Source organism: Saimiri boliviensis, chromosome X (genome assembly GCF_048565385.1).
Source record: "Saimiri boliviensis isolate mSaiBol1 chromosome X, mSaiBol1.pri, whole genome shotgun sequence".
NCBI lineage: Eukaryota > Metazoa > Chordata > Mammalia > Primates > Cebidae > Saimiri > Saimiri boliviensis.
Genome location: NC_133470.1, coordinates 50,287,561 through 50,305,737, shown reverse-complemented (window position 1 = coordinate 50,305,737; position 18,177 = coordinate 50,287,561). Strand labels below are relative to the sequence as shown.

Below are 18,177 nucleotides of genomic sequence, written 5' to 3'. Positions count from 1 at the left end.
GTGGGGCCTTTCACAGCTTCATGATCCTGATTACAAGTTTCTGTCCTTGCTATAGGGGTAATTTCCCCCAAGATGGTGATGTTTTTCATTTGAAATTGTTTTTCAAATGATAATTTATTTTTTTAAAAAAATATCTAGGCATTGCATTGATAGAGTATTTACACACTGACTACATAGGCTGAACTGCAAACTGGGGCAGCTGGCCTGGCAGAAAACTGTTATATCACTCCAGGTGTTAGCATTTCCAGGATATTTTTAAAGTGTCTCAGAGCAATGCAAAATTATATTCAATGTCTACAGTGTTTTGCAGTCTAGGATCCTTCCTTTGATGCTAGTTTGAAAATTGGAACCCAGCGTACTTGAGAGCTTGACATTAAATAAGGAATTTCCTCTCTCTGGTCCTCAATTTCTTCACTGGAAATTGGTGACAGGATGTGTGGTGGGGGTCCTTGCACTTCTAGATTTCTCTATGTTCACATCTCTACTTTATAGGGCAATGTTTTGAGACTATGAGGGAGGTGCTGGAACTCCCATTGCCCAGATGAGAAAATGGAGACCCGGAGAGGCGAAGTGACTGGCCCAAGGTCATGGGCTCAGAGTGTCAGGGATAGACACTGATCCCAGGTACATGCCAGAGGACTTCCCCTCTCAGATATGCGTGGAGTACTTTTTACACACAGGCCTCCTGTCCTGGGAACCAGACAGGGCAGCACTGGACAGATATTCTTACCCCCTCCACCCCATTACTCAGGGGAATGCTGGAACAAGGCCCAGAGAGATGATGTGACTGAGAATGCAGACCCACAAAACCTCAGGGCTGGGGCACCCTCAGAGTACATCTAGTCCAGTCTTGTCCTGTGAGGTGAAACACAGGACCAGAGAGAGAAGAGGCTGGGCCAAGGTCACTAGTGGGAGCAGTGGCAGAGCTGGTCAGAGATCTCCGGCAAGTGACTTCCCTTTTCTGAGTCTGTTTCCTCAAGTGTATAAGGAGGATGTACATAGTAGCTCAGACTGTCTTTGAGGGTATCATGAGGCCGTGGGCACTACGCCCTTGGCCCAGGGCCTGATGAGGACAAAAACAAGGAAGAGCAGCAGGATGGATGCCCAGGAAGGAAAACACCCAACCTGATGTCTCGGGAGGCTGGGAGGGCAGGGGCAGGCCTCAGAAACCTAGCGTGGAACCTGGCATTCAGGGAAGCCGTGAGGGGTGGCGAACATGCAGAATGAAGGGAGATGGGGAGCGGTATGTGCAGGTGAGCGGGACGGTGGGTATCAGGAGAGTGCCCAGCAGGTAGGTGTATCACCCCCAGGACACTGTAAGCCCCTGGATGGTTGGGGCGGTTGACAGCAGGGCCCAGTGCATGCATCCCGGCCTCACAGGGTCCCGGGTTCAAGTCCGTGCTCTGCTTTTCCTGGCTGTGTAACTTGTGAAGAGTGTCTTCCCTCTCAGAGCCTCAGTTGGCCAAAACCGTGAAATGGGCTTACCGCCCCCCTTCATTCGGGCTTGCCCGAGAAATAGAAACATAGGCCCAGACAAGAAGTTGTACATGGATAATCAAAACAACTTTATGTATAATGTCAATAACTGGAAACAAGTGAATGCATGAATGCTCGTCCATCGCCAGGTCTGGGGCGGGGGTGATCAGAGAGAGCAGGCCGGGCTGGGAGCAGGCTGTGGGAGCTGTCCAGTGCCACAGCAGGGTCTCAGAAAACACTTGCTGGCATGGACCTTGGGGCTTTGCAATGCGGGGTCTGCAGAAGGCCCCAGGCTAGGGGCGGAAGAGAAACCTACCTGGGTCTCCTGTTTGCCATGTGAGTGAGGTGATGGTGTCTCCAGGGTGGACAGTCTGACCCTCCTGTGGGACATGCAGTCCAGTCCACTACCATTTTCTGGGGTGCTCCTGCCTCCCTGCTCTCTTCCCAGCTGCTCTCAGTGCTGCCTCTGCAGGGTGGTGGGGAGTGCGCCCCTGGTGAGGCCACACTACAGTGAGGGAACATGGAAGTGGGAGCATACAGCAAGTTTGGAGGCCTGGAGAGGCCATGTCCTGGCCAGCATCCTGTCTCTGAGGGCTGCTTCCTGTTCCTTTCTAGATGAGCTTCCGTATCTCAAGTGCCCTTTGCACACAGTGCTCAAACTCACTCCTGTGGCTTATGGTAAGTACTCCCATCCTGATCTAAGGGCAGGCATATGGAGGCTATGAGCATGGCCCTAGTGCCTTCCATTTGCCCAGAAGAGTCCTGCAGTAGGTTCCCTGGGTACTTGGGTGGATGTCCTGGTGCGGATGGGACTGATGGTAGTAAGATAACAGAGTAGGATGACTTCTAAACCTGGGACTGGCTCTGACTTTCTGTGTCTCTGCCAGAGCACCCAGCACAGAGCACCAAGCTGCAGAAGGGGGCTTCCCCAAAGGGGACCAGAAGAAAATTGTAGGTTAGGACCATATTGGAGAAAGAACACAAAGACCAGCCTGGGCAGTTCAGGCTCTTTCTTGGGGCATTAGCTATGAAAGGTCCATGAACAGAGAAGGGACAGAATTAAACCTATTCTGGGGTGTGAACAGGGCAGATGGCCTATTGAAGCCTGGAGTAAGGTGCAGCCCACAGGGATGAAGCTTTGGGAGCTTCCATAGGCATTAGGCCTCCTCTGTCAGCCCCAAGTCCCAGTGATGCACCCTCCTCTGTCTTCAGGTTCCCTAGAACTCCCTTGTTGTCTTCCACACTCCTGGTGTTGCCACAACCACATTGTCCTCTGGATAAACTTCGCCTGGCACTGATTGCCCAAGGCAGTGGTCCCAGGCCTCTTCAGCACCTAACACAGCTTAGAGGATCCACAGAGCTACATCAATATTACATAGATGAGATTGCTGTCTTGTGGACCACAAGAGCTCTGGGCAGCCATAGACTTCATCTCTCATCTCCATCCCCATTTACAAATGTGCAGCTGAAGCTCGGAGAACTAAGACTGTTAGGGGCAGAGGTGACAGGATGCCCTGTCGGCCGCTTCCTAGGCCTGGTGTTTTCCCCACACATCACACAGCTGTCTAAGTTCCCCTCCCTGCAGGCGAGTGACAATCCGTATGCAGTATGAAGCTGGGGGTGTGGGTGGTGATGGGGGGAGGTGACACCTGAGGGGAGACCTGTGCCTACCTCGGGGGCTTATGGACAGATGGATTGTTCTTTTCCAAGGCTGCAAGATGGAATCCATCTACCTGAATGTGGAGGCCGTGAACACACACCGGGAGAAGCCTGAGGTAAGTGGAGGACTCCGTTGCCCAAGCTGGCTGTGGACACAGCACATGGTGAAAGCACCTTCTCCACAGAAAGGCTGTCACAACGCCACCAAGCCTGGGTGTTTTGCACCAACAGGCAGAGCAACCAGCACCCGGAAATGCAGGAACTACAGCCCAGCCCTCAGGCACTTGGAGATGGAGGGCTGGGCAATTCCTGCCAAAAAAGGCCTCAGGCTGAGATTTCCCCAAGGCCTACCTGAGGGTCAGGATCCAGGCCTGGCTGAAAGAGGGGAGCCTGGCAGTGAGGACAACAGGCAGGGGAGGGGCTGGGACCCTACCCTGCTGTCTCCTTCCTATTAATCCCACGCTCTCTTTTCAGAATGTGGACATCACCCGGGAACCTGAGGAAGCCCTGGATACTGTCCCTGCCCACTACTGAGCCCTTTCCATGAAGTCAAACTGCCTGTGTCCTCATCGCCTTCCACCGTTAGGAAATGCTGTCCTTGCTCTTCTTCTACTCTGCCTTGTCCTCACAGAGGCACTGCACTTCCAGTGAAGAAGTCCTCTGCAGCTCCCAAACGAGCCTCGCTTACTGGCCACAACCAAGGAGCTATCTAGCTCTGGATGAAACTTACTTTCTTAATTCCTATTCTCTGATGAATACTTACTGCCTATAAGAGGAGAGGAGGAGGTCATGGCGAGGCTTTTCCAAGTGTTCTTAAGGTACTGATCCTAATCCTGACTCAGCTCTGCTGCTGAGAGCATGGAATGGGTGAGTACTTCCTGGAAGGAAGTTCTACAGTAGCACTTCCAAAGATGGGGGAGAAGATTGGTGCCTGTGGGCCTTGTTCCTTGATGAGCAAGGTGGCTGGGGGCATGACACTTTCATCCTTACACTCAGAGAAGAATCTGGCACTTGAGCCAGGTGCTCCTCTATTCTGCAGCTCTTGCTGCCATCCTGAGTGATTTCACTGTTTATGTGTATGATCTAACCAGTACTCTGGCCTCCCAGTCCCCTGACCCCCTCAACTCCAGTGATCATGTGCTCCCCTTCAACCACCTGCTCCATGGATTTTGCTATCATCTCTCTGGTCTGACTTCTTTTTTTTTTTTTTTTTTTTTGAGACGAAGTTTCGCTCTTGTTACCCAGGCTGGAGTGCAGTGGCGCGATCTCGGCTCACCGCAACCTCCGCCTCCTGGGTTCAAGCAATTCTCCTGCCTCAGCCTCCGGAATAGCTGGGATTACAGGCACGTGCCACCATGCCCAGCTAATTTTTTGTATTTTTAGTAGAGACAGGGTTTCACCATAGTCACCAGGATGGTCTCGATCTCTCGACCTCGTGATCCACCCGCCTCGGCCTCCCAAAGTGCTGGGATTACAGGCTTGAGCCACCGTGCCCGGCCTGGTCTGACTTCTTAAATACAAGCATCCAACTGTCTGACCACTGCCCACCTCCCGACCCCAGTCCTTACAACTCTGTCATCCACTGAATCCCAGCGGCATGCCTCCATACAATAGGCATGTATGTAGTATTACCTTTTTTCGTTTTTGAGACAGGGTCTGACTCTGTCACCCAGGCTGAAGTGTAGTGGTGTCATCTTAGCTCACTGCAGCCTCAAACTCCTGGGCTTAAGCAATCCTCCCATCCCAGCCTCTCTTACAAGTAGCTGGGACCACAGGTGCACACCACCATGCCCAGCTAATTTTTACTTTTTTTGTAGAGACAAGGTCTCACTATGTTATCCAGGCTAGTTTCGAACTCCCGTGCTCAAGCGATCCTCCCATTTTGGCCTCTCCCAAAGTGCTGGGATTACAGACATGAGCCACTGTGCCCAGCCTGTAATATTTCTTGAATGAACAATATTTGTTGCTGTATAGCATCAAGAGCAGAGTACTTTGAATGCTCTATTGTCCCCCAGTCTATCCTTAGTGTTCTGTCCCTGACTATGTTGGATCCTATGGTCTAGCTCTTCAGCCACTCTTCATGCAGCTACCATAAGCCAGGTGCCAGCGACCCAGTGGTAAAGAGACAGACTCATAAACTTGCTACCTTTGTTCCCTTATCCTTCCATCACAACCACCCAGCAAGACCTAAACCTTGTGTAATCCACTTCTCCTTTTTTTGTTGTCTATTACAAAAGTTGCTGATCACTGCTTGAAGCAGATCTATATTTATCTGCATCCACAGCCACCCTTAAGTCCTATTCGAAATCAGGGTCGTCTTCTCCAGTACCCTATTCCATCCTACCTTCTCAGGGATGGGCTACTTCAGTTAATTCCTGACTCTTCCATATCGATCTCCTGTCCCTATTAGCTTTTGCCCCACAGTCTATACAGTATGCTCAAGTTTTCCTCACAGTCTATACAATATGCTCAAGTTTTCCTCTCCTATTCCAATTAAACCCTCCCTTGTTCCTATGTCTACACCTAGTGATCTCTGCCCTTTCCTCCATTCTTACACCAATGGCTCAAAATCAATCTGTACTTACTGTCCACAACCCTCTCCCTTTGCCTTCTGCTCCAGGCTTTCCCTGTCCATATCTTTCCTCAAGCTGTTACCCTCTTACCGGCCATGCGTTCCCCAGGCCGCTATCCTGCTGAAGTCATACTTGCCTTTGAGCCAAAAGCTGGAGCCCCAGGTTCTCCAAAGAGCTTTGCTGATCTCCAGCTCTTCTATGAACCCAAGATGCCACTCTACAACTACCTAAGCACATTAAAAGACAGAAAAAAAAACTCCAATTCATGTTGCAAATTTAATGTAACTCTGATACCAAAATATGACAGCACACAGAAAGCAAACAATAAAGCAGGAACAGCAAACAGATTTTTTCATCATGTGACACCCTCAGCTGATTGGTTGTAGCTGCTTAGACTGCTGTGTGGACAAAGATTCCAAGGATGTACTTTGGCTCCATGGGAAGGACTACTGCAGTTTATTAGCGGTATCTGTAAACGTGGGGAATAAATCTGAAATCAAAACAAATAGGAAAACATTTTAGCACCAAATATACTGTCTTCTCATAATTCCTTCATTGCCCTCATCTTTCCACCCCGCTCACCTGCCTCAGTGTTTCTTATAATATCTCCCAGCACTTATACCCATCCCTGTGGATCCTGGCTATGGAAATATTGCAATTACCTGAAATCTCACTAGCCATAGGAGAAGCCACAGGCACCAAGGCTGGCGGCTCCACTGCCAAAGCCAACACTGGTGCTTGGTCCACCACCAAAGCCAGCACCAGTGTTTGGTCCACCGCCGAAGCCAGCTCCCGTGCTCGGTCCACCGCTGAAGCCACTGGTGCTTGGTCCATTGCAGAAGCCAACACCAGTGCTTGGTCCACCACTGAAGCCAACAATAGAACTGGGTCCACTATTGAAGCCCGTGCTGGTGCTGGGTTCGCCAGTAAAGCCGGTGCTGGTGTTGGAACCACTGCCAAAGCCAATGATGGTACTCAGTCCTCTGTCGAAGCTGGCATTAGGCCTACTGCCAAAGCCATCGCTGGTGCTGAGGCCACCACTAAAGCCAGCACCGGTGCCAAGTGTGCTGCCGAAACTAGAATTGGTGCCCAGTCCACCACCAAAGGCACCACTAGTGACCAGTCCACCACCAAAGCCAGCACTGGTGCCTAGTCCGCCACTGAAGCCAGCGCTGGTGCCCAGTCCACCACCAAAGCCAGTGCTGGTGCCTGGTCCTCCACCGAAGCCAGCACTGGTACCTAGCCCACCATCAAGGCCAGAACTGGTGCTAAGGCCGCCACTGAAGCCAGCACTGGTGCTCAGTCCACCACCAAAGCCAGTGCTGGTGCCTAGGCCACCAACAAAGCCAGCACTGGTGCTCAGTCCACCACCAAATCCAGCACTGGTGCTCAGTCCGCCACCAAATCCAGCACTGGTGCTTAACCCGTTGCCAAAGCTGAAGCCGGTACTGGTGCTGGGTCCATCACCAAAACTAGGGCTGGTAGCACCACTAAAGCAGGCACTGGTGCTAGGAGGGCCACCAAAGCATAGGTTAGTATTAGATGCACTGCCAAAGCAAAGGCTGGTGCTGGGAGCTCCACCAAAACAGAGACTGGTGCTGTGAGCACCACCAAAGCTGACACTGGTGCTGGGAGCAGCACCAAAGCCAATGCTGTTGCTGGGAGTACCACCAAAGTCAGTAGCGGTACTAAGTGCCCCACTGAAGCCAGCACTGGTGCTGAATGCACCACCAAAGCCAGAGTTGGCGCTGGGTGCACCACTGAAGCCGGCACTGGTGCTGACAGCACCACTGAAGCCGGCACCGGTGCTGACGGCACAGCCAAAGCTGGCATTGGTGTTGAGTGCACCACCAAAGCCAGCACTGGTGCTGGGAGAGCCACCAAAACAGACACTGGTGCTTAGTATACCACCAAAGTCAGTACTGGTGCTGATAGCACCACCAAAACCAGCATTGGTGTTGAGTGCACCGCCAAAGCTGACACTGGTGCAGGGAGAGCCACCAAAGCAGACATTGGTGCTGAGTGTACCGCCAAAATCAGCACAGGTGCTCATAGCACCACCAAAACCAGCAGCACTGGTGTTGAGCGCACCACCAAAGCTGGCAGTGGTGTTGAGAGCACCACCAAAGCCAGCACCAGTGCTGGGAGAGCCATCAAAGCAGATGCTGGTGCTTACTGTACCACCAAAATTGGCACTGGTGCTAGAAGAGCCACCAAAGGAGACACTGGTACTGAGTGTGCCTCCAAAGCCAGTACTGGTACAGGGAGAGCCATCAAAGCAGATACTGGTACTGAGTGTACCACCAAAGCTACCACTGGAGCTGGGAGAGCCACCAAAGCAGACACTGGTGCTGAGTGTGCCTCCAAAGCCAGCGCTGGTGCTAAGCGCACTACTGAAGACTGTGCTCGTTGTGGGTGCACTGCCAAAGCCGGTGCTGGTGCTGAGTACACCACTAAAGCCAGCAGTGGTGCTGAGTATGCCTCCAAAGCCAGAGTTGGTTCCACCACTGAAAGTGGCACTGGTGCTGAGTGGGCCACTAAAACCAGAGCTGACTCCACCACTAAAGCTGGCACTGGTACAAGGCATGCCACCAAAGCTAATGCTAGCTTCACTGCTGAAACTAGTGCTGGTGCTGGGTGCACCACCAAAGCTAATGCTGGCTGCATTGCTGAAGCTGGAGCTAGTGTTCACTGTGCCACCAAAGCTAATGCTGGCTGTACTGCTGAAGCTGGCACTGGTGCTGGGTGCACCACCAAAGGTAATGCCAGGTCCACCACTGAAGCCACCACTGGAGCTGGGTGCACCATTGAAGCTAATACTAGCACCATCGCTGAAGCCAGCCCTGGTACTAGCTCCTCTGCTGAAGTTGACGTTGGTGCTGGCATCTGCATTTTCTTGGGTTCTCGCCTCAATTTCAAATGAAAATCTGCTCCAGGTCTGAGCATCATCGCCTAACTCTTCCCTTGTTAGGCAGTCGATATCCATGTCATCCCAATTCCAGGGCCCAGCCACAGCTTCCTCTCCAATCCCCATTTGGGCTCTTGCCTCAGCCCTGGCTTCAGCCTCAGCCACAGCCACAGCTGCAGCTTGGACTTCCATCTCCACTGCCTCGCGGTACTGCACAGCCCAGTCCTTGGGGTCTTTCTTCTGCACCTGAAAGGGGGATGATAATCATAAGGAAAATAACTCTAGTAATCACGTAGTAGTAATCTATGGGCTTTGTATTGTACTAGTAGCAATAATTTTTTTTTTTTTTTTTTTTTTTTTTTTTTTTTTTTTGAGACGGAGTTTCGCTCTTGTTACCCAGGCTGGAGTGCAATGGCATGATCTTGGCTCACCGCAACCTCCGCCTCCTGGGTTCAGGCAATTCTCCTGCCTCAGCCTCCTGAGTAGTTGGGATTACAGGCACGCGCCACCATGCCCAGCTAATTTTTTGTGTTTTTAGTAGAGACGGGGTTTCACCATGTTGACCAGGATGGTCTCGATCTCTCGACCTCGTGATCCACCCGCCTCGGCCTCCCAAAGTGCTGGGATTACAGGCTTGAGCCACCGCGCCCGGCTCGTAGCAATAATTTTTTTAACTTTTTAGTTATTGGGGCTCTTTCATGGGTCAGTCCTGAAATCTAGTTTCAGCTCTGATGACTTACGTGCTATGTCCTGGACAACAAGTCAACAAGTTACTTAACCTCATGTAGCCTAAGTGTCTTCATTTATAATTACAGGAAATGATAAGAGAGTAAATATGTTATGAACTGAAGGGTTGTGCCTGCCCCCAAATTCGTGTGTTGAATCCCTAATCCCCCAGTGTGATTATATTTGGAGATAGGGCCTTTATGGAGGTAATTAAAGCTAAATGAGGCCATAAGGGTGGGGTCCTGATCCAACAGGATTAGTGTCCTTATAAGAAGAAACACCAGAAAGCTTGCTCTCTCTCACACACACACACACGCAAAATCATGTGAGGACACAGCGAGAAGGCAACCATCTGCAAGCCAGGAGGAGAGCCTTCACCAAGAACTGACCCTGGTGGACCTTGACCTGGGATTCTCACCCTCAAGAACTATGAGAAAATAAATTTGTTTTCTCATCCACCCAGTCTAGGGTATTTTGTTATGGCAGCCCATGCTGATTAATACAAAGTATGAAGAATGAATGAGATGATGTAAACTATATATCTAGCAGCACTTTAGGACATAAATGAGGCTCCATATGTTTATATATGAACTGCAGGCTGTTCTGTACCTGCCCATCCCTGTGCATTGCCTGCCCCAGCCAAGGTTATCCCATTGCCTTAATATGCCAAGCTCGGGCAGCTCTCCTATTACCTTGCATGCAAACTTGAGGACTTTCATCTTGCTAGTCTCATGGTAGGAGCGCAAGCCCCAGAAGAACTCATATTCAGGTGGTCTGCTGTTAGGGACCCTCTTGTATTCCAGGTACCTTGGAAAAAGGAAATGAAACTTGTTTCTAACCAAGCAAACCTGCTGTCTAAGCACTAGACGACAGGTGGCAACCTCCTCCAAACAAATACAGACAGCCCCTGGAGAAGGATTTCTAAGACCCTTCAGCCCCAAACTCACTACCAAACATAGTTCACGGTCTTGGCCTCCAATACTGAGCCATTTCCCACTGGCTCTGTGCAAAGCAGTCCCTTGGGTTTCTCCAGGGGAGACATGTATAGGGCATGATGTCACAGGAAGGCCAAAGTATCATGCCATCTGTGAGGAGTAAGCCCAGATTTCTGTTGGGTGTGTTGTAAACAGAGGAGCCATTTTTAAGGCCCCCTGCTCTGAGCACACCTCACTGCAAGGGCCTTGGGTTGAGGCTGTCCCAGTCCTGGAAAGGTCTGCCCATGGGAATTTTAGACAGTATCAGTTCTAGGACACAGGATGCCCATCCCTCTTGAGCTAGTATAAGAAAGGCACTGACTAAGCACTTTCTGAACAAGATCAGTATACCCAGAAAACTTCAGGGCCAGACAGAGCCCCAAACACCACTTACTTCTGCTTCACAAACTCGTCTGTGATGAGCTTCCTCACTTCCCCAAAGAGTGAATGTCTCACCCTGACAATGGGAAAAATAACCCATGAACACAGATCAGAACTGCCCAGATGAGGGCAGAGGCATTTCTGAACATGGAAGAGACCTCTCTAGCGCATGGGGCAGTCTCAACGAAGCAAAGAAAGTAGTAAGCACATGGCCACTGGACGCAAGCATTGGAGACCGGATGCCGCTTTGTCAGGGATCCCTGACGGTCTATCTAACATCTCAGCTTAGAACAGACAGAGGACATAGAGGAGAGACAGAGCAGACAGTTCAGGACCATTTGCCCATCATCCACCCAGGTCAGAACCCTGGGCCCTCTACCCAATCCAGCACCCCCACCCACTCCACCAGACCACCAGATTGATGCAATCCTAGGACCGTCCTCTCTTGCCAAAGGACAACACGAACAGCAAGCGCGGAGAGAGCCCAATCATACCCAGGGCGCAGCCCCAACTTGCGCAGCACCTCCCAGATGACAGCTGCGAGGGGAGGCAAGAGGAGACAGGGACAGAAATTGAACACATGGAATCCAGACCACGGCCTCCCATTCAGCTGCATGCCCAGCCACTCACCCTCACTGGCCTTGTTGCCATTCATAAAAATGACACTCAGAATCACCATGAGGAGACCCAGCTTGGGTGTGTCCTTGGTCCTAAGGGAATAACAGGACAGAAAGAAGGTTTATGTTCAGCACCCATCTGCAAGACACACCAGCCAGCTCACTAGGCTAGCCTCTCCCAGATTCCTCAGATGCAGAATTCTGCCCAGTCTCCGCTTCCAGCTCTATGCCATCCTGGGAAAGGCACTTAGACTTGTAAGCCTTGGTCTATTATTCAGTAAAATGGGAAAATCATATTCTCCCTTTCCTGGGTTTCCAAGAAGACAGAAGAATGGCTGTCAACCTGGTACAACACAAGCACTCAGTCAATGTGAGTCCCTTCTTTCTCTCCCCGAACCTTCAGCCCCACTGACACTCCTGCGCTTCATGCATCCTGATCCACCCACAACAGGAAGCCCTCCTTGAGAACCACTCTGCCAAGGCCAGGCCAGGCACCCAGTCAGAAGAGGCAAACAATGACAGGTCTGCCTTCCGGGGAAGCTTCTACAGAGACAGCAAACCTGACAGCAGGAATGTCCCATCCCAGGCTCCTATACCCTTCAATCATAAATCAGGCATCACTACTGTGAGCAAGGCTCCAACTATGTGCAGGAGCTGGGACAGGACTTTTGTGACTCCGTTTTTCCTGACTTTCTAAGAGGATGGGGGAAGTAGGACAAAGAAGGAGTAGCAGGGTGGATAAAAGCAGAAGCCCCCTTCCCATCCAGCCCTTTCCCAGCTTACGTTCCCAGTATGCCTGCAGAGGATTCCTGAGTGCTGATGAGAATATACAAGCTACTTTGCTTATCAATTTCTTTCAGATTGACTCGAAACATCTGCCAAGTGAAAGAACAGCCTATGAGATCACAAAATTCAGCTTAGGTATCAGTGAACTTTCTGGGCATCCTAAAACTCCTGGTGTACTCAGGGGGTTTTGCATGTGTGAGAACTCAGTGAGATAATGTATATAAAGCACCTAGCTAAGTGCCTGGCACCCAATAAACACGCAGCAAACACTACTGTCATCAACGTCATCTTTGTGATGAGCAGGAGTCTAGGGAGACAGAATGGGGATAGAAGGGAGAGGTGAGCTCTGAAATACATGCAGAATGTGTCCACCCATGGATAGAAGCTTAGACTAAGTTGAATGACTTGGGTCCTAGCCATGTTTTCATCACTGACTTGGTGTGTGACCTCTCCCTAGGCCACTGTCTGCCCATTCGCACAGTAATGGGGCTGGATTAGCAGGTCTCTGTGGTTCTCTCCAAAAGGGACATGTGTATCTTGGCCCAATTCAAAGCTTCCCCATTGTGCCCATCCACCAGCACTGCCCCTTCACCTTCTCCAGAGCGTAGCTTGCTCGTTCAATGATTTCTGGGAAATATTCGTCATATTCTTGGATGACATCCCTCAGCATGTCTGTAGAAAAGGAGAGGTGAGAGTAGCTGAGCTTAGCAGGAGCCGCAGAGCTGCAGCCCTTTTGCCAGTGCAGTTGGGTCAGTGCAACCAGAGACCTGAAGTAAATGAGTTAATGGGCGATGCCAGCCATGGCAGAGTGTGAGGAGGGCAGGTGTGGAGATATGAGAGAACGAAGAGGCCATAAAGTGTTACTCCCAGACTATGGGAGGAGAGGGGAGTGGAGAAGAGAGCTCAAGGAGGAGGGTTGGTAGGACACTACCTGAGCGCTTGATGGGGATCTTTGTCTGGTCCTTAACCAACAGGTATTTCACCAACTTATTAGCCTGGGAGGAGAGGAATAGATGGAGAGATCTTAACATGCTTGCAGAAAACTTGGAAGGTGGCAGAGAAGAGGGCAGGTGAAGAAGAGAAGAGACTGGACAGCATTTGATTCTTACCCTTTCTTGTAAAATGGCCACATCTCGTGGTGGCGCAGGCCTCCAGCCCCATGGGATCCGCCTGTAATTACTGCCACTTCTCTCATCCCCATTCAGATGCTTGGACTTCATCATCAGAAAGAAGGAAGGTCCAGAGTCACCAGGTGAAAGAGATGGCTCTGTCTTCTCACTGCCTCCTCCAGACAGAAAGTCCCTCTAACGCCTTCCTGCCGCCTTGCTATAGTAGAGCCTGATCCTGACCTTATCTTTCACTGTCTTTCCGAAAGGAATTTCGTTCCTCTGCCAGGCCAGGAACAACTGAAGATAAGAACCTAAGGGTCTTTCTCTTCCTCTGGCCACCACTGATTATGCTAGCTGGTACCTCTTGAACAAGTCACTTTACTTCTCTGGGACTCAGTTCTCTTACACGTAAAACTGGGACCTATGATCCCTTGCTGGTAAGAGTTACTTTCAAGACATTCAGACATACCCTCGGTAAATGTACCCAACACAAAGCATGGCACACCGTAACTACTATTGAAATACATGTAGAATTACATACAGGTTGTAACAAGTGTAGGGATGTCTTATTTCCCTCCACAATCTGTGACCTGCTAGGGGGCAGAAACTATATCACCTTCTTCTCAGCATCTTCCCCAGCCTATCTGAACATAGGGACTACCTCAAAGAAAAAAGGCTCAGTAAACTTTTACAGAAGAAATGAACAAACTAGAAGGGTAGAAATGGAAACGAAGGACAAAGTTAAGGATGGTAACGTCAGAGATCTCACCTTTCGGTTTCTCTTGCCCCGGGTCCTGGTTGTGGGCTCCAGACTCAACTGAGCCAGGCAGTCATCTGCCAGGGCCTGGACAGCAGCAGCAACCTGAGTCTGAAGGGCACTTACGTTGGTCTGAGCAGTGGCCATCTTGGCCTGGGACCCTTGGTCAGCAACTGGAGTCTGGCTTTCAGTTGCCCGAGACTTAGTGGCAGCCTTCCGAGCCCTAGACCCTCTCTTGACCCGCAGGGTGGCTGCTAGGGCTTGATTTGTGACCATTTGAGTGGCAAGTGGGGCTTCCGAGATCTCAGAAAGAGAATTTGGGCCCCTACTGGCAGCTTTCTTGCCCTTGGACTTTTTGGACCTGATAGCTACTACTGAGGCCTCAATCTGCCTGGTAGCTGCCTCAGTGACATTTCGAGCTTCTGCATGCTCAGTGTCAGTATTTATGACCTTAGCAGTTGTCTTCTTGGCTTTGGAGGCTTTCTTGGTTCGGATGGAGGCTGCTGTGGTATGGATACTGGCTGTCTCACTGGTAATTTGGCCTTGGGTGATAGCTGTATGTGTGGCATTTGCAGCCAGTGAGACCTCGGTGGCACTAGCTATGGCCTTATTCGCAACCTTCTTAGCCTTGAAAGCTTTCTTCGGTTTGATAGAGGTTATCAAGGCCTGGGAACTGGCTGACTCATTGGCAATTGGAACGTGAATATTCTGTGAGATGACTGGTAGGTTTAGGACCTGCAAGGGTGACTTGAGCTGTGTAGTGACACCCTCATAGCCAGCTGGGGATTGGGAGCCTTGGGCTGACTTGGCAGTAACTCTCTTCATCTTGTTGGCTTTCTTAGACTGAGAAGTGACTGAAGAAGCCTGAGTATTGGCTACCTCAGTGGTAGGTGAAGCCTGGCTAATCTGGGTGATGACTGGCAGGTTTAAAGCCTGCAAAGTTATTTTGGGCTGCTTGGTGGCAATCTCACTGGCAGTTGGGACTGGAGGGGCAGCAGGTGCGGCCTTAGTAATAGCCTTTATAGGGGCCTTCTTGGTCTTGCTTTTCTTAGGCCGGTTGACAACTGGTGGGTCCATGGCCAGGGGGTCCTTGGTTGCCGCCAACAGGGTATGCATCAGCAAGACACTGTCCTCTTCTGTGGTCTCAGTCTGTATATCTGGAGGGAAGGGAAGCCCCAGGCTCCCAGGGGGAGGCAGAGGGCCCTACACACTTAGGATTACAATCCTCTGGGCCATCTGGCCTCCCTAAAGCCCACCCCTTTCCACAAAGGCCTTCCCTTTCTCTGAGCAGTGGTTAATTGAAATGGAGTGGGGGAAAGGTGTAGGGAGCAAGGAAGGAATAGAGTCGGGCAGGTTTTCCTCTCCTCTCCTTCACCATGTAAGGGAGGACTGAGATGGGTTAGGCAGGGAATTATGCAACTAAATGGTGGCAGGGGTCTGAAGAGCAGTAAGTGAACTCAGGACCGGGCAGATGGCCTAGAGAGAATGCAGAGAGGCCTCACCTGAAATGGAGGCAACCTATATCCGTAGTCATTTCGCCTATCCATCTTTCTGGGAGGCCGAGTAACAGCTGAGCCTGAGGGGAATGGGCCTGAGTTAGAGGAGAATGAGAAGGAGGGGAAGATTCATCAGACATCTCACCTATCCCTACGTAGGGGAGTCTCCTGTAACCTTGGACCTAATCCTTTCAACTCCTGGGTTCTCACACCTAAAAAACCCAAGCCATCTGGTTTCCAAGGCCTGGCTCCTTTTTTCCTCCAAGAGGGTCAGTTCTACGACCCGCCCCTTTACACGCCCCCTCCGCAACTTGATAGTGCGCATGCGCACCGACTGGAGGCGCCCCCAACCCCCATCTCACGCCCACCGAGATCCCAAAAGAACCGGTTCTTCCAGGCTCTCCGTGCGCATGCGCCTTGGTAAACCGGACAGTTTCTAATCAGCTCAATCCCACATATGCCCCCTGCTCTCAGAGCAACAGAATATCTTGGCGCCAATCCTGACCCACTCTTTCTAACTGCATCACATCTCGATCCAACCCTTCCCCCAACACTAGCCCCCTCCCTCCCTTCTGCAGTACCACTCCGTACCGCCCCTACCCCAACACCGCCCATCTCTCCTCTGCGGTACTGCCACGCACCGCCCCTTCCCAATACATCCCCCTCCCTCCGCTCTGCAGCACTTCTCTGCACCTTCCCTTCCTTTAATAAGCCCCCTCCCTCCGCTCTGCGGTACGTCTCCGCAACACCCCTTCCCCAACCCACACCACTCCCCCCTCTTTCCACGTCTGCAAGTGTGCAGCTCCGCCCTTTCTGCAACATGAATACCCCACCCCCAAATCCAACGGTTTGAACCTTCGGTGTATTCCTGTTCTCAAACCCTACCAGGTCTTGTCTCTTCCCTGTTCAAACCGGAACCAACTGGGTCCTATCCCCTCCTTTCTCCTGTCTGAGTCTGGTCCTTTCCGCTATTCTCAAAAGGGATGCTGCCCACTCCTTTCTCTGGGTCCTGATCCCTCCATTCTGTGGCTCAAACAGGGTCCTGCCCCCTTTCTCCAGCCTAAACGGAGTCCTGCCGTCTCCTACCTCCCTCCCGAACTGTGTGTGTCCTCCTCCCCTCGTGCTACCGTCTGAAGGATTTCTCGATCCTTCCTTTCTGCGATCTGAGGTCTGCATCCCTCCCTTCCACGGCCCGAACCGAGTCCAGATCTTTCCTTTCTGTGGCCCAAAGGGGATTCTGCCTCCTACTTTCTCCTGTGCGAACTGGGTGCAGCCACCGCTAAAGATGACTTCCATGCGGTTAGGTCCCGAACCCCCAGCAGGTTTTCTTCAAACCTTAGGGGCGTGTGGAGTCGGGCACGTGGAAGCCGCAGCCAGGAAGCCCCCACAGGATCTACACCAAAGCCAGGCACCTCAACTCACCTCGTCTTCCTGAATCGAGAAGGCGTCTGCTCTCTCCAAGCCTCTCCTTAGGTCTGAGCCTAACCCCGCTCCCTGGCCGGAAGTGGTCCTGCCTCTTTCCGCCTCCAGAGGGGGTCTCCGTTCCTGCCTATCAGTCTCCTCCCCTCCATACCTACTTTAAACTCTCCATTCTCCTCAATGTAGCTCCTCTTTTCTGCTTACTGCCCCTATTCAGTTATCACTTCCTCTTATTCTCCATTTGACTTCTCTATTCCCCACACTATCTCTGTTCCTATTTGAGTCTCCTGTTTCCCCTAGGAGGAATGTGCTTCTCTGAGCTCCCACAACGACCCTTCCTCAGACCCTCTATACCAACACTATTTACATAGTGTTGTTATACCTTGTGTCTGGGTCTCTCTTCCCTAGAGCCACTCTGGAGCAGGGGAGTAGGTCATATTCATTTCTGTCTTTCAAGTACTACCAGATTAAAACATTTAGAGGCTCTAAACATTAAAAGATAGGGTGTCCCTACATCATATGCAATTCAGAATAAAAACAGTAATGTATAAAAATCTATGAAAAGTCTTTATTGATCCCACAATGACTATATTGACGCTTTAAAAATAACAACTTGTACTTAGGCTGTCTCTGTGACATGGTGCACTGTTTCCCCATGCAGAAAACACTTCGTGGCATTTATTTATTCATTCAATCATTCAAAAGAAAGCAAGGATAACTATACTTACGTCAAATAAAATAGACAAAGTAAAAAAAAACATAAAACAAGACTTTAAAGGTCATTATATAAGGATAATGAATCAATCCATCATGAAGATATAATCATAAATATATTTAATATATGCACCCAACATAGATACATCTAAATATGTAAAACAAATGTTAATAGATCTGAAGAGAGAAGTAGACTGCAATACAGTAATGGTAGGAGACTTCAAGACCCCATTTTCAACCATTCACAGATAATCCAGACAGAAAATCAATAGGGAAACATTGAACTTGAACTATTAGACAAGAAGGACCTATAGAATATTTTATCCACTAGAATACACATTCCTCTCAAATACACATAGAAAATTCTGCAGGATAGATCACAAATTAGGCCAAAAACAAGTCTTAACAAATTTAAGAATATTAAAATCACATCAAGTAATATATGCACAAAGGTATGGAACTAGAAATCAATAACGATAAGAATTGTGGAAAAGTTATAAATATATGGAAATTAAACAACATAGTCCAGAACAACCAATATGTCAAAGAAGAAATTAAAGGGAAATTTTAAAATATCTTGAG

General features: G+C 50.3%; 2 protein-coding genes and 1 non-coding gene across 15 annotated transcripts in view; 1 reads left to right on the top strand and 2 right to left on the bottom strand.

The window, feature by feature from the left end:
* The window catches only part of PFKFB1 (6-phosphofructo-2-kinase/fructose-2,6-biphosphatase 1), a 61,286-nt gene extending 55,031 nt beyond the window's left edge, over positions 1-6,255 (top strand). For all 8 annotated transcript variants that reach the window (XM_074391919.1, XM_074391918.1, XM_074391917.1 and 5 more), the window contains 3 exons: positions 2,092-2,154; positions 3,187-3,251; positions 3,610-6,255. In XM_074391919.1, coding sequence (XP_074248020.1) covers positions 2,092-2,154; positions 3,187-3,251; positions 3,610-3,669 — 188 coding nt within the window. In that variant the 3' untranslated portion in view covers positions 3,670-6,255. The remainder of the gene's footprint in view (positions 1-2,091; positions 2,155-3,186; positions 3,252-3,609) is intronic.
* Positions 6,115-17,075, bottom strand: TRO (trophinin). Of its 6 annotated transcripts, none has more exons than XM_010331558.2 (13): positions 16,885-17,075; positions 15,469-15,542; positions 13,979-14,077; positions 13,210-13,314; positions 13,032-13,095; positions 12,693-12,772; positions 12,098-12,189; positions 11,328-11,407; positions 11,192-11,234; positions 10,711-10,773; positions 10,035-10,149; positions 6,371-8,862; positions 6,115-6,198 (listed from the first exon to the last, which is right to left on the bottom strand). In XM_010331558.2, exons 2-12 carry the CDS (start codon positions 15,511-15,513, stop codon positions 6,382-6,384), a joined length of 3,267 nt encoding a protein of 1,088 aa, XP_010329860.1. In that variant the 5' UTR covers positions 15,514-15,542; positions 16,885-17,075; the 3' UTR covers positions 6,115-6,198; positions 6,371-6,381. The 6 variants fall into 6 exon arrangements, with proteins under 6 accessions (XP_010329860.1, XP_010329857.1, XP_010329856.1 ...); XM_010331555.3 differs by having other exon boundaries at positions 13,979-15,169; positions 15,469-15,557; positions 16,885-17,074; XM_010331554.3 differs by having other exon boundaries at positions 13,979-15,169; positions 16,885-17,074.
* LOC120366706 (small nucleolar RNA SNORA11) lies at positions 10,383-10,511 on the bottom strand. The gene has a single exon (XR_005581284.1). It is a non-coding gene; the product is annotated as a small nucleolar RNA SNORA11 (small nucleolar RNA).
* Positions 17,076-18,177: the final 1,102 nt, after the last annotated feature.

Bases quoted from the DNA above. Each gene is read 5' to 3' on its own strand.
- TRO (XM_010331555.3), bottom strand. From the start codon at position 15,513: ATGGATAGGCGAAATGACTACGGATATAGGTTGCCTCCATTTCAG. The intron at 15,170-15,468 runs GTGAGGCCTCTC...CTAAGTGTGTAG, and splicing joins ATAGGTTGCCTCCATTTCAG to GGCCCTCTGCCTCCCCCTGG. The intron at 10,774-11,191 runs GTATGATTGGGC...TCCCATTGTCAG, and splicing joins AAGTTGGGGCTGCGCCCTGG to GGTGAGACATTCACTCTTTG.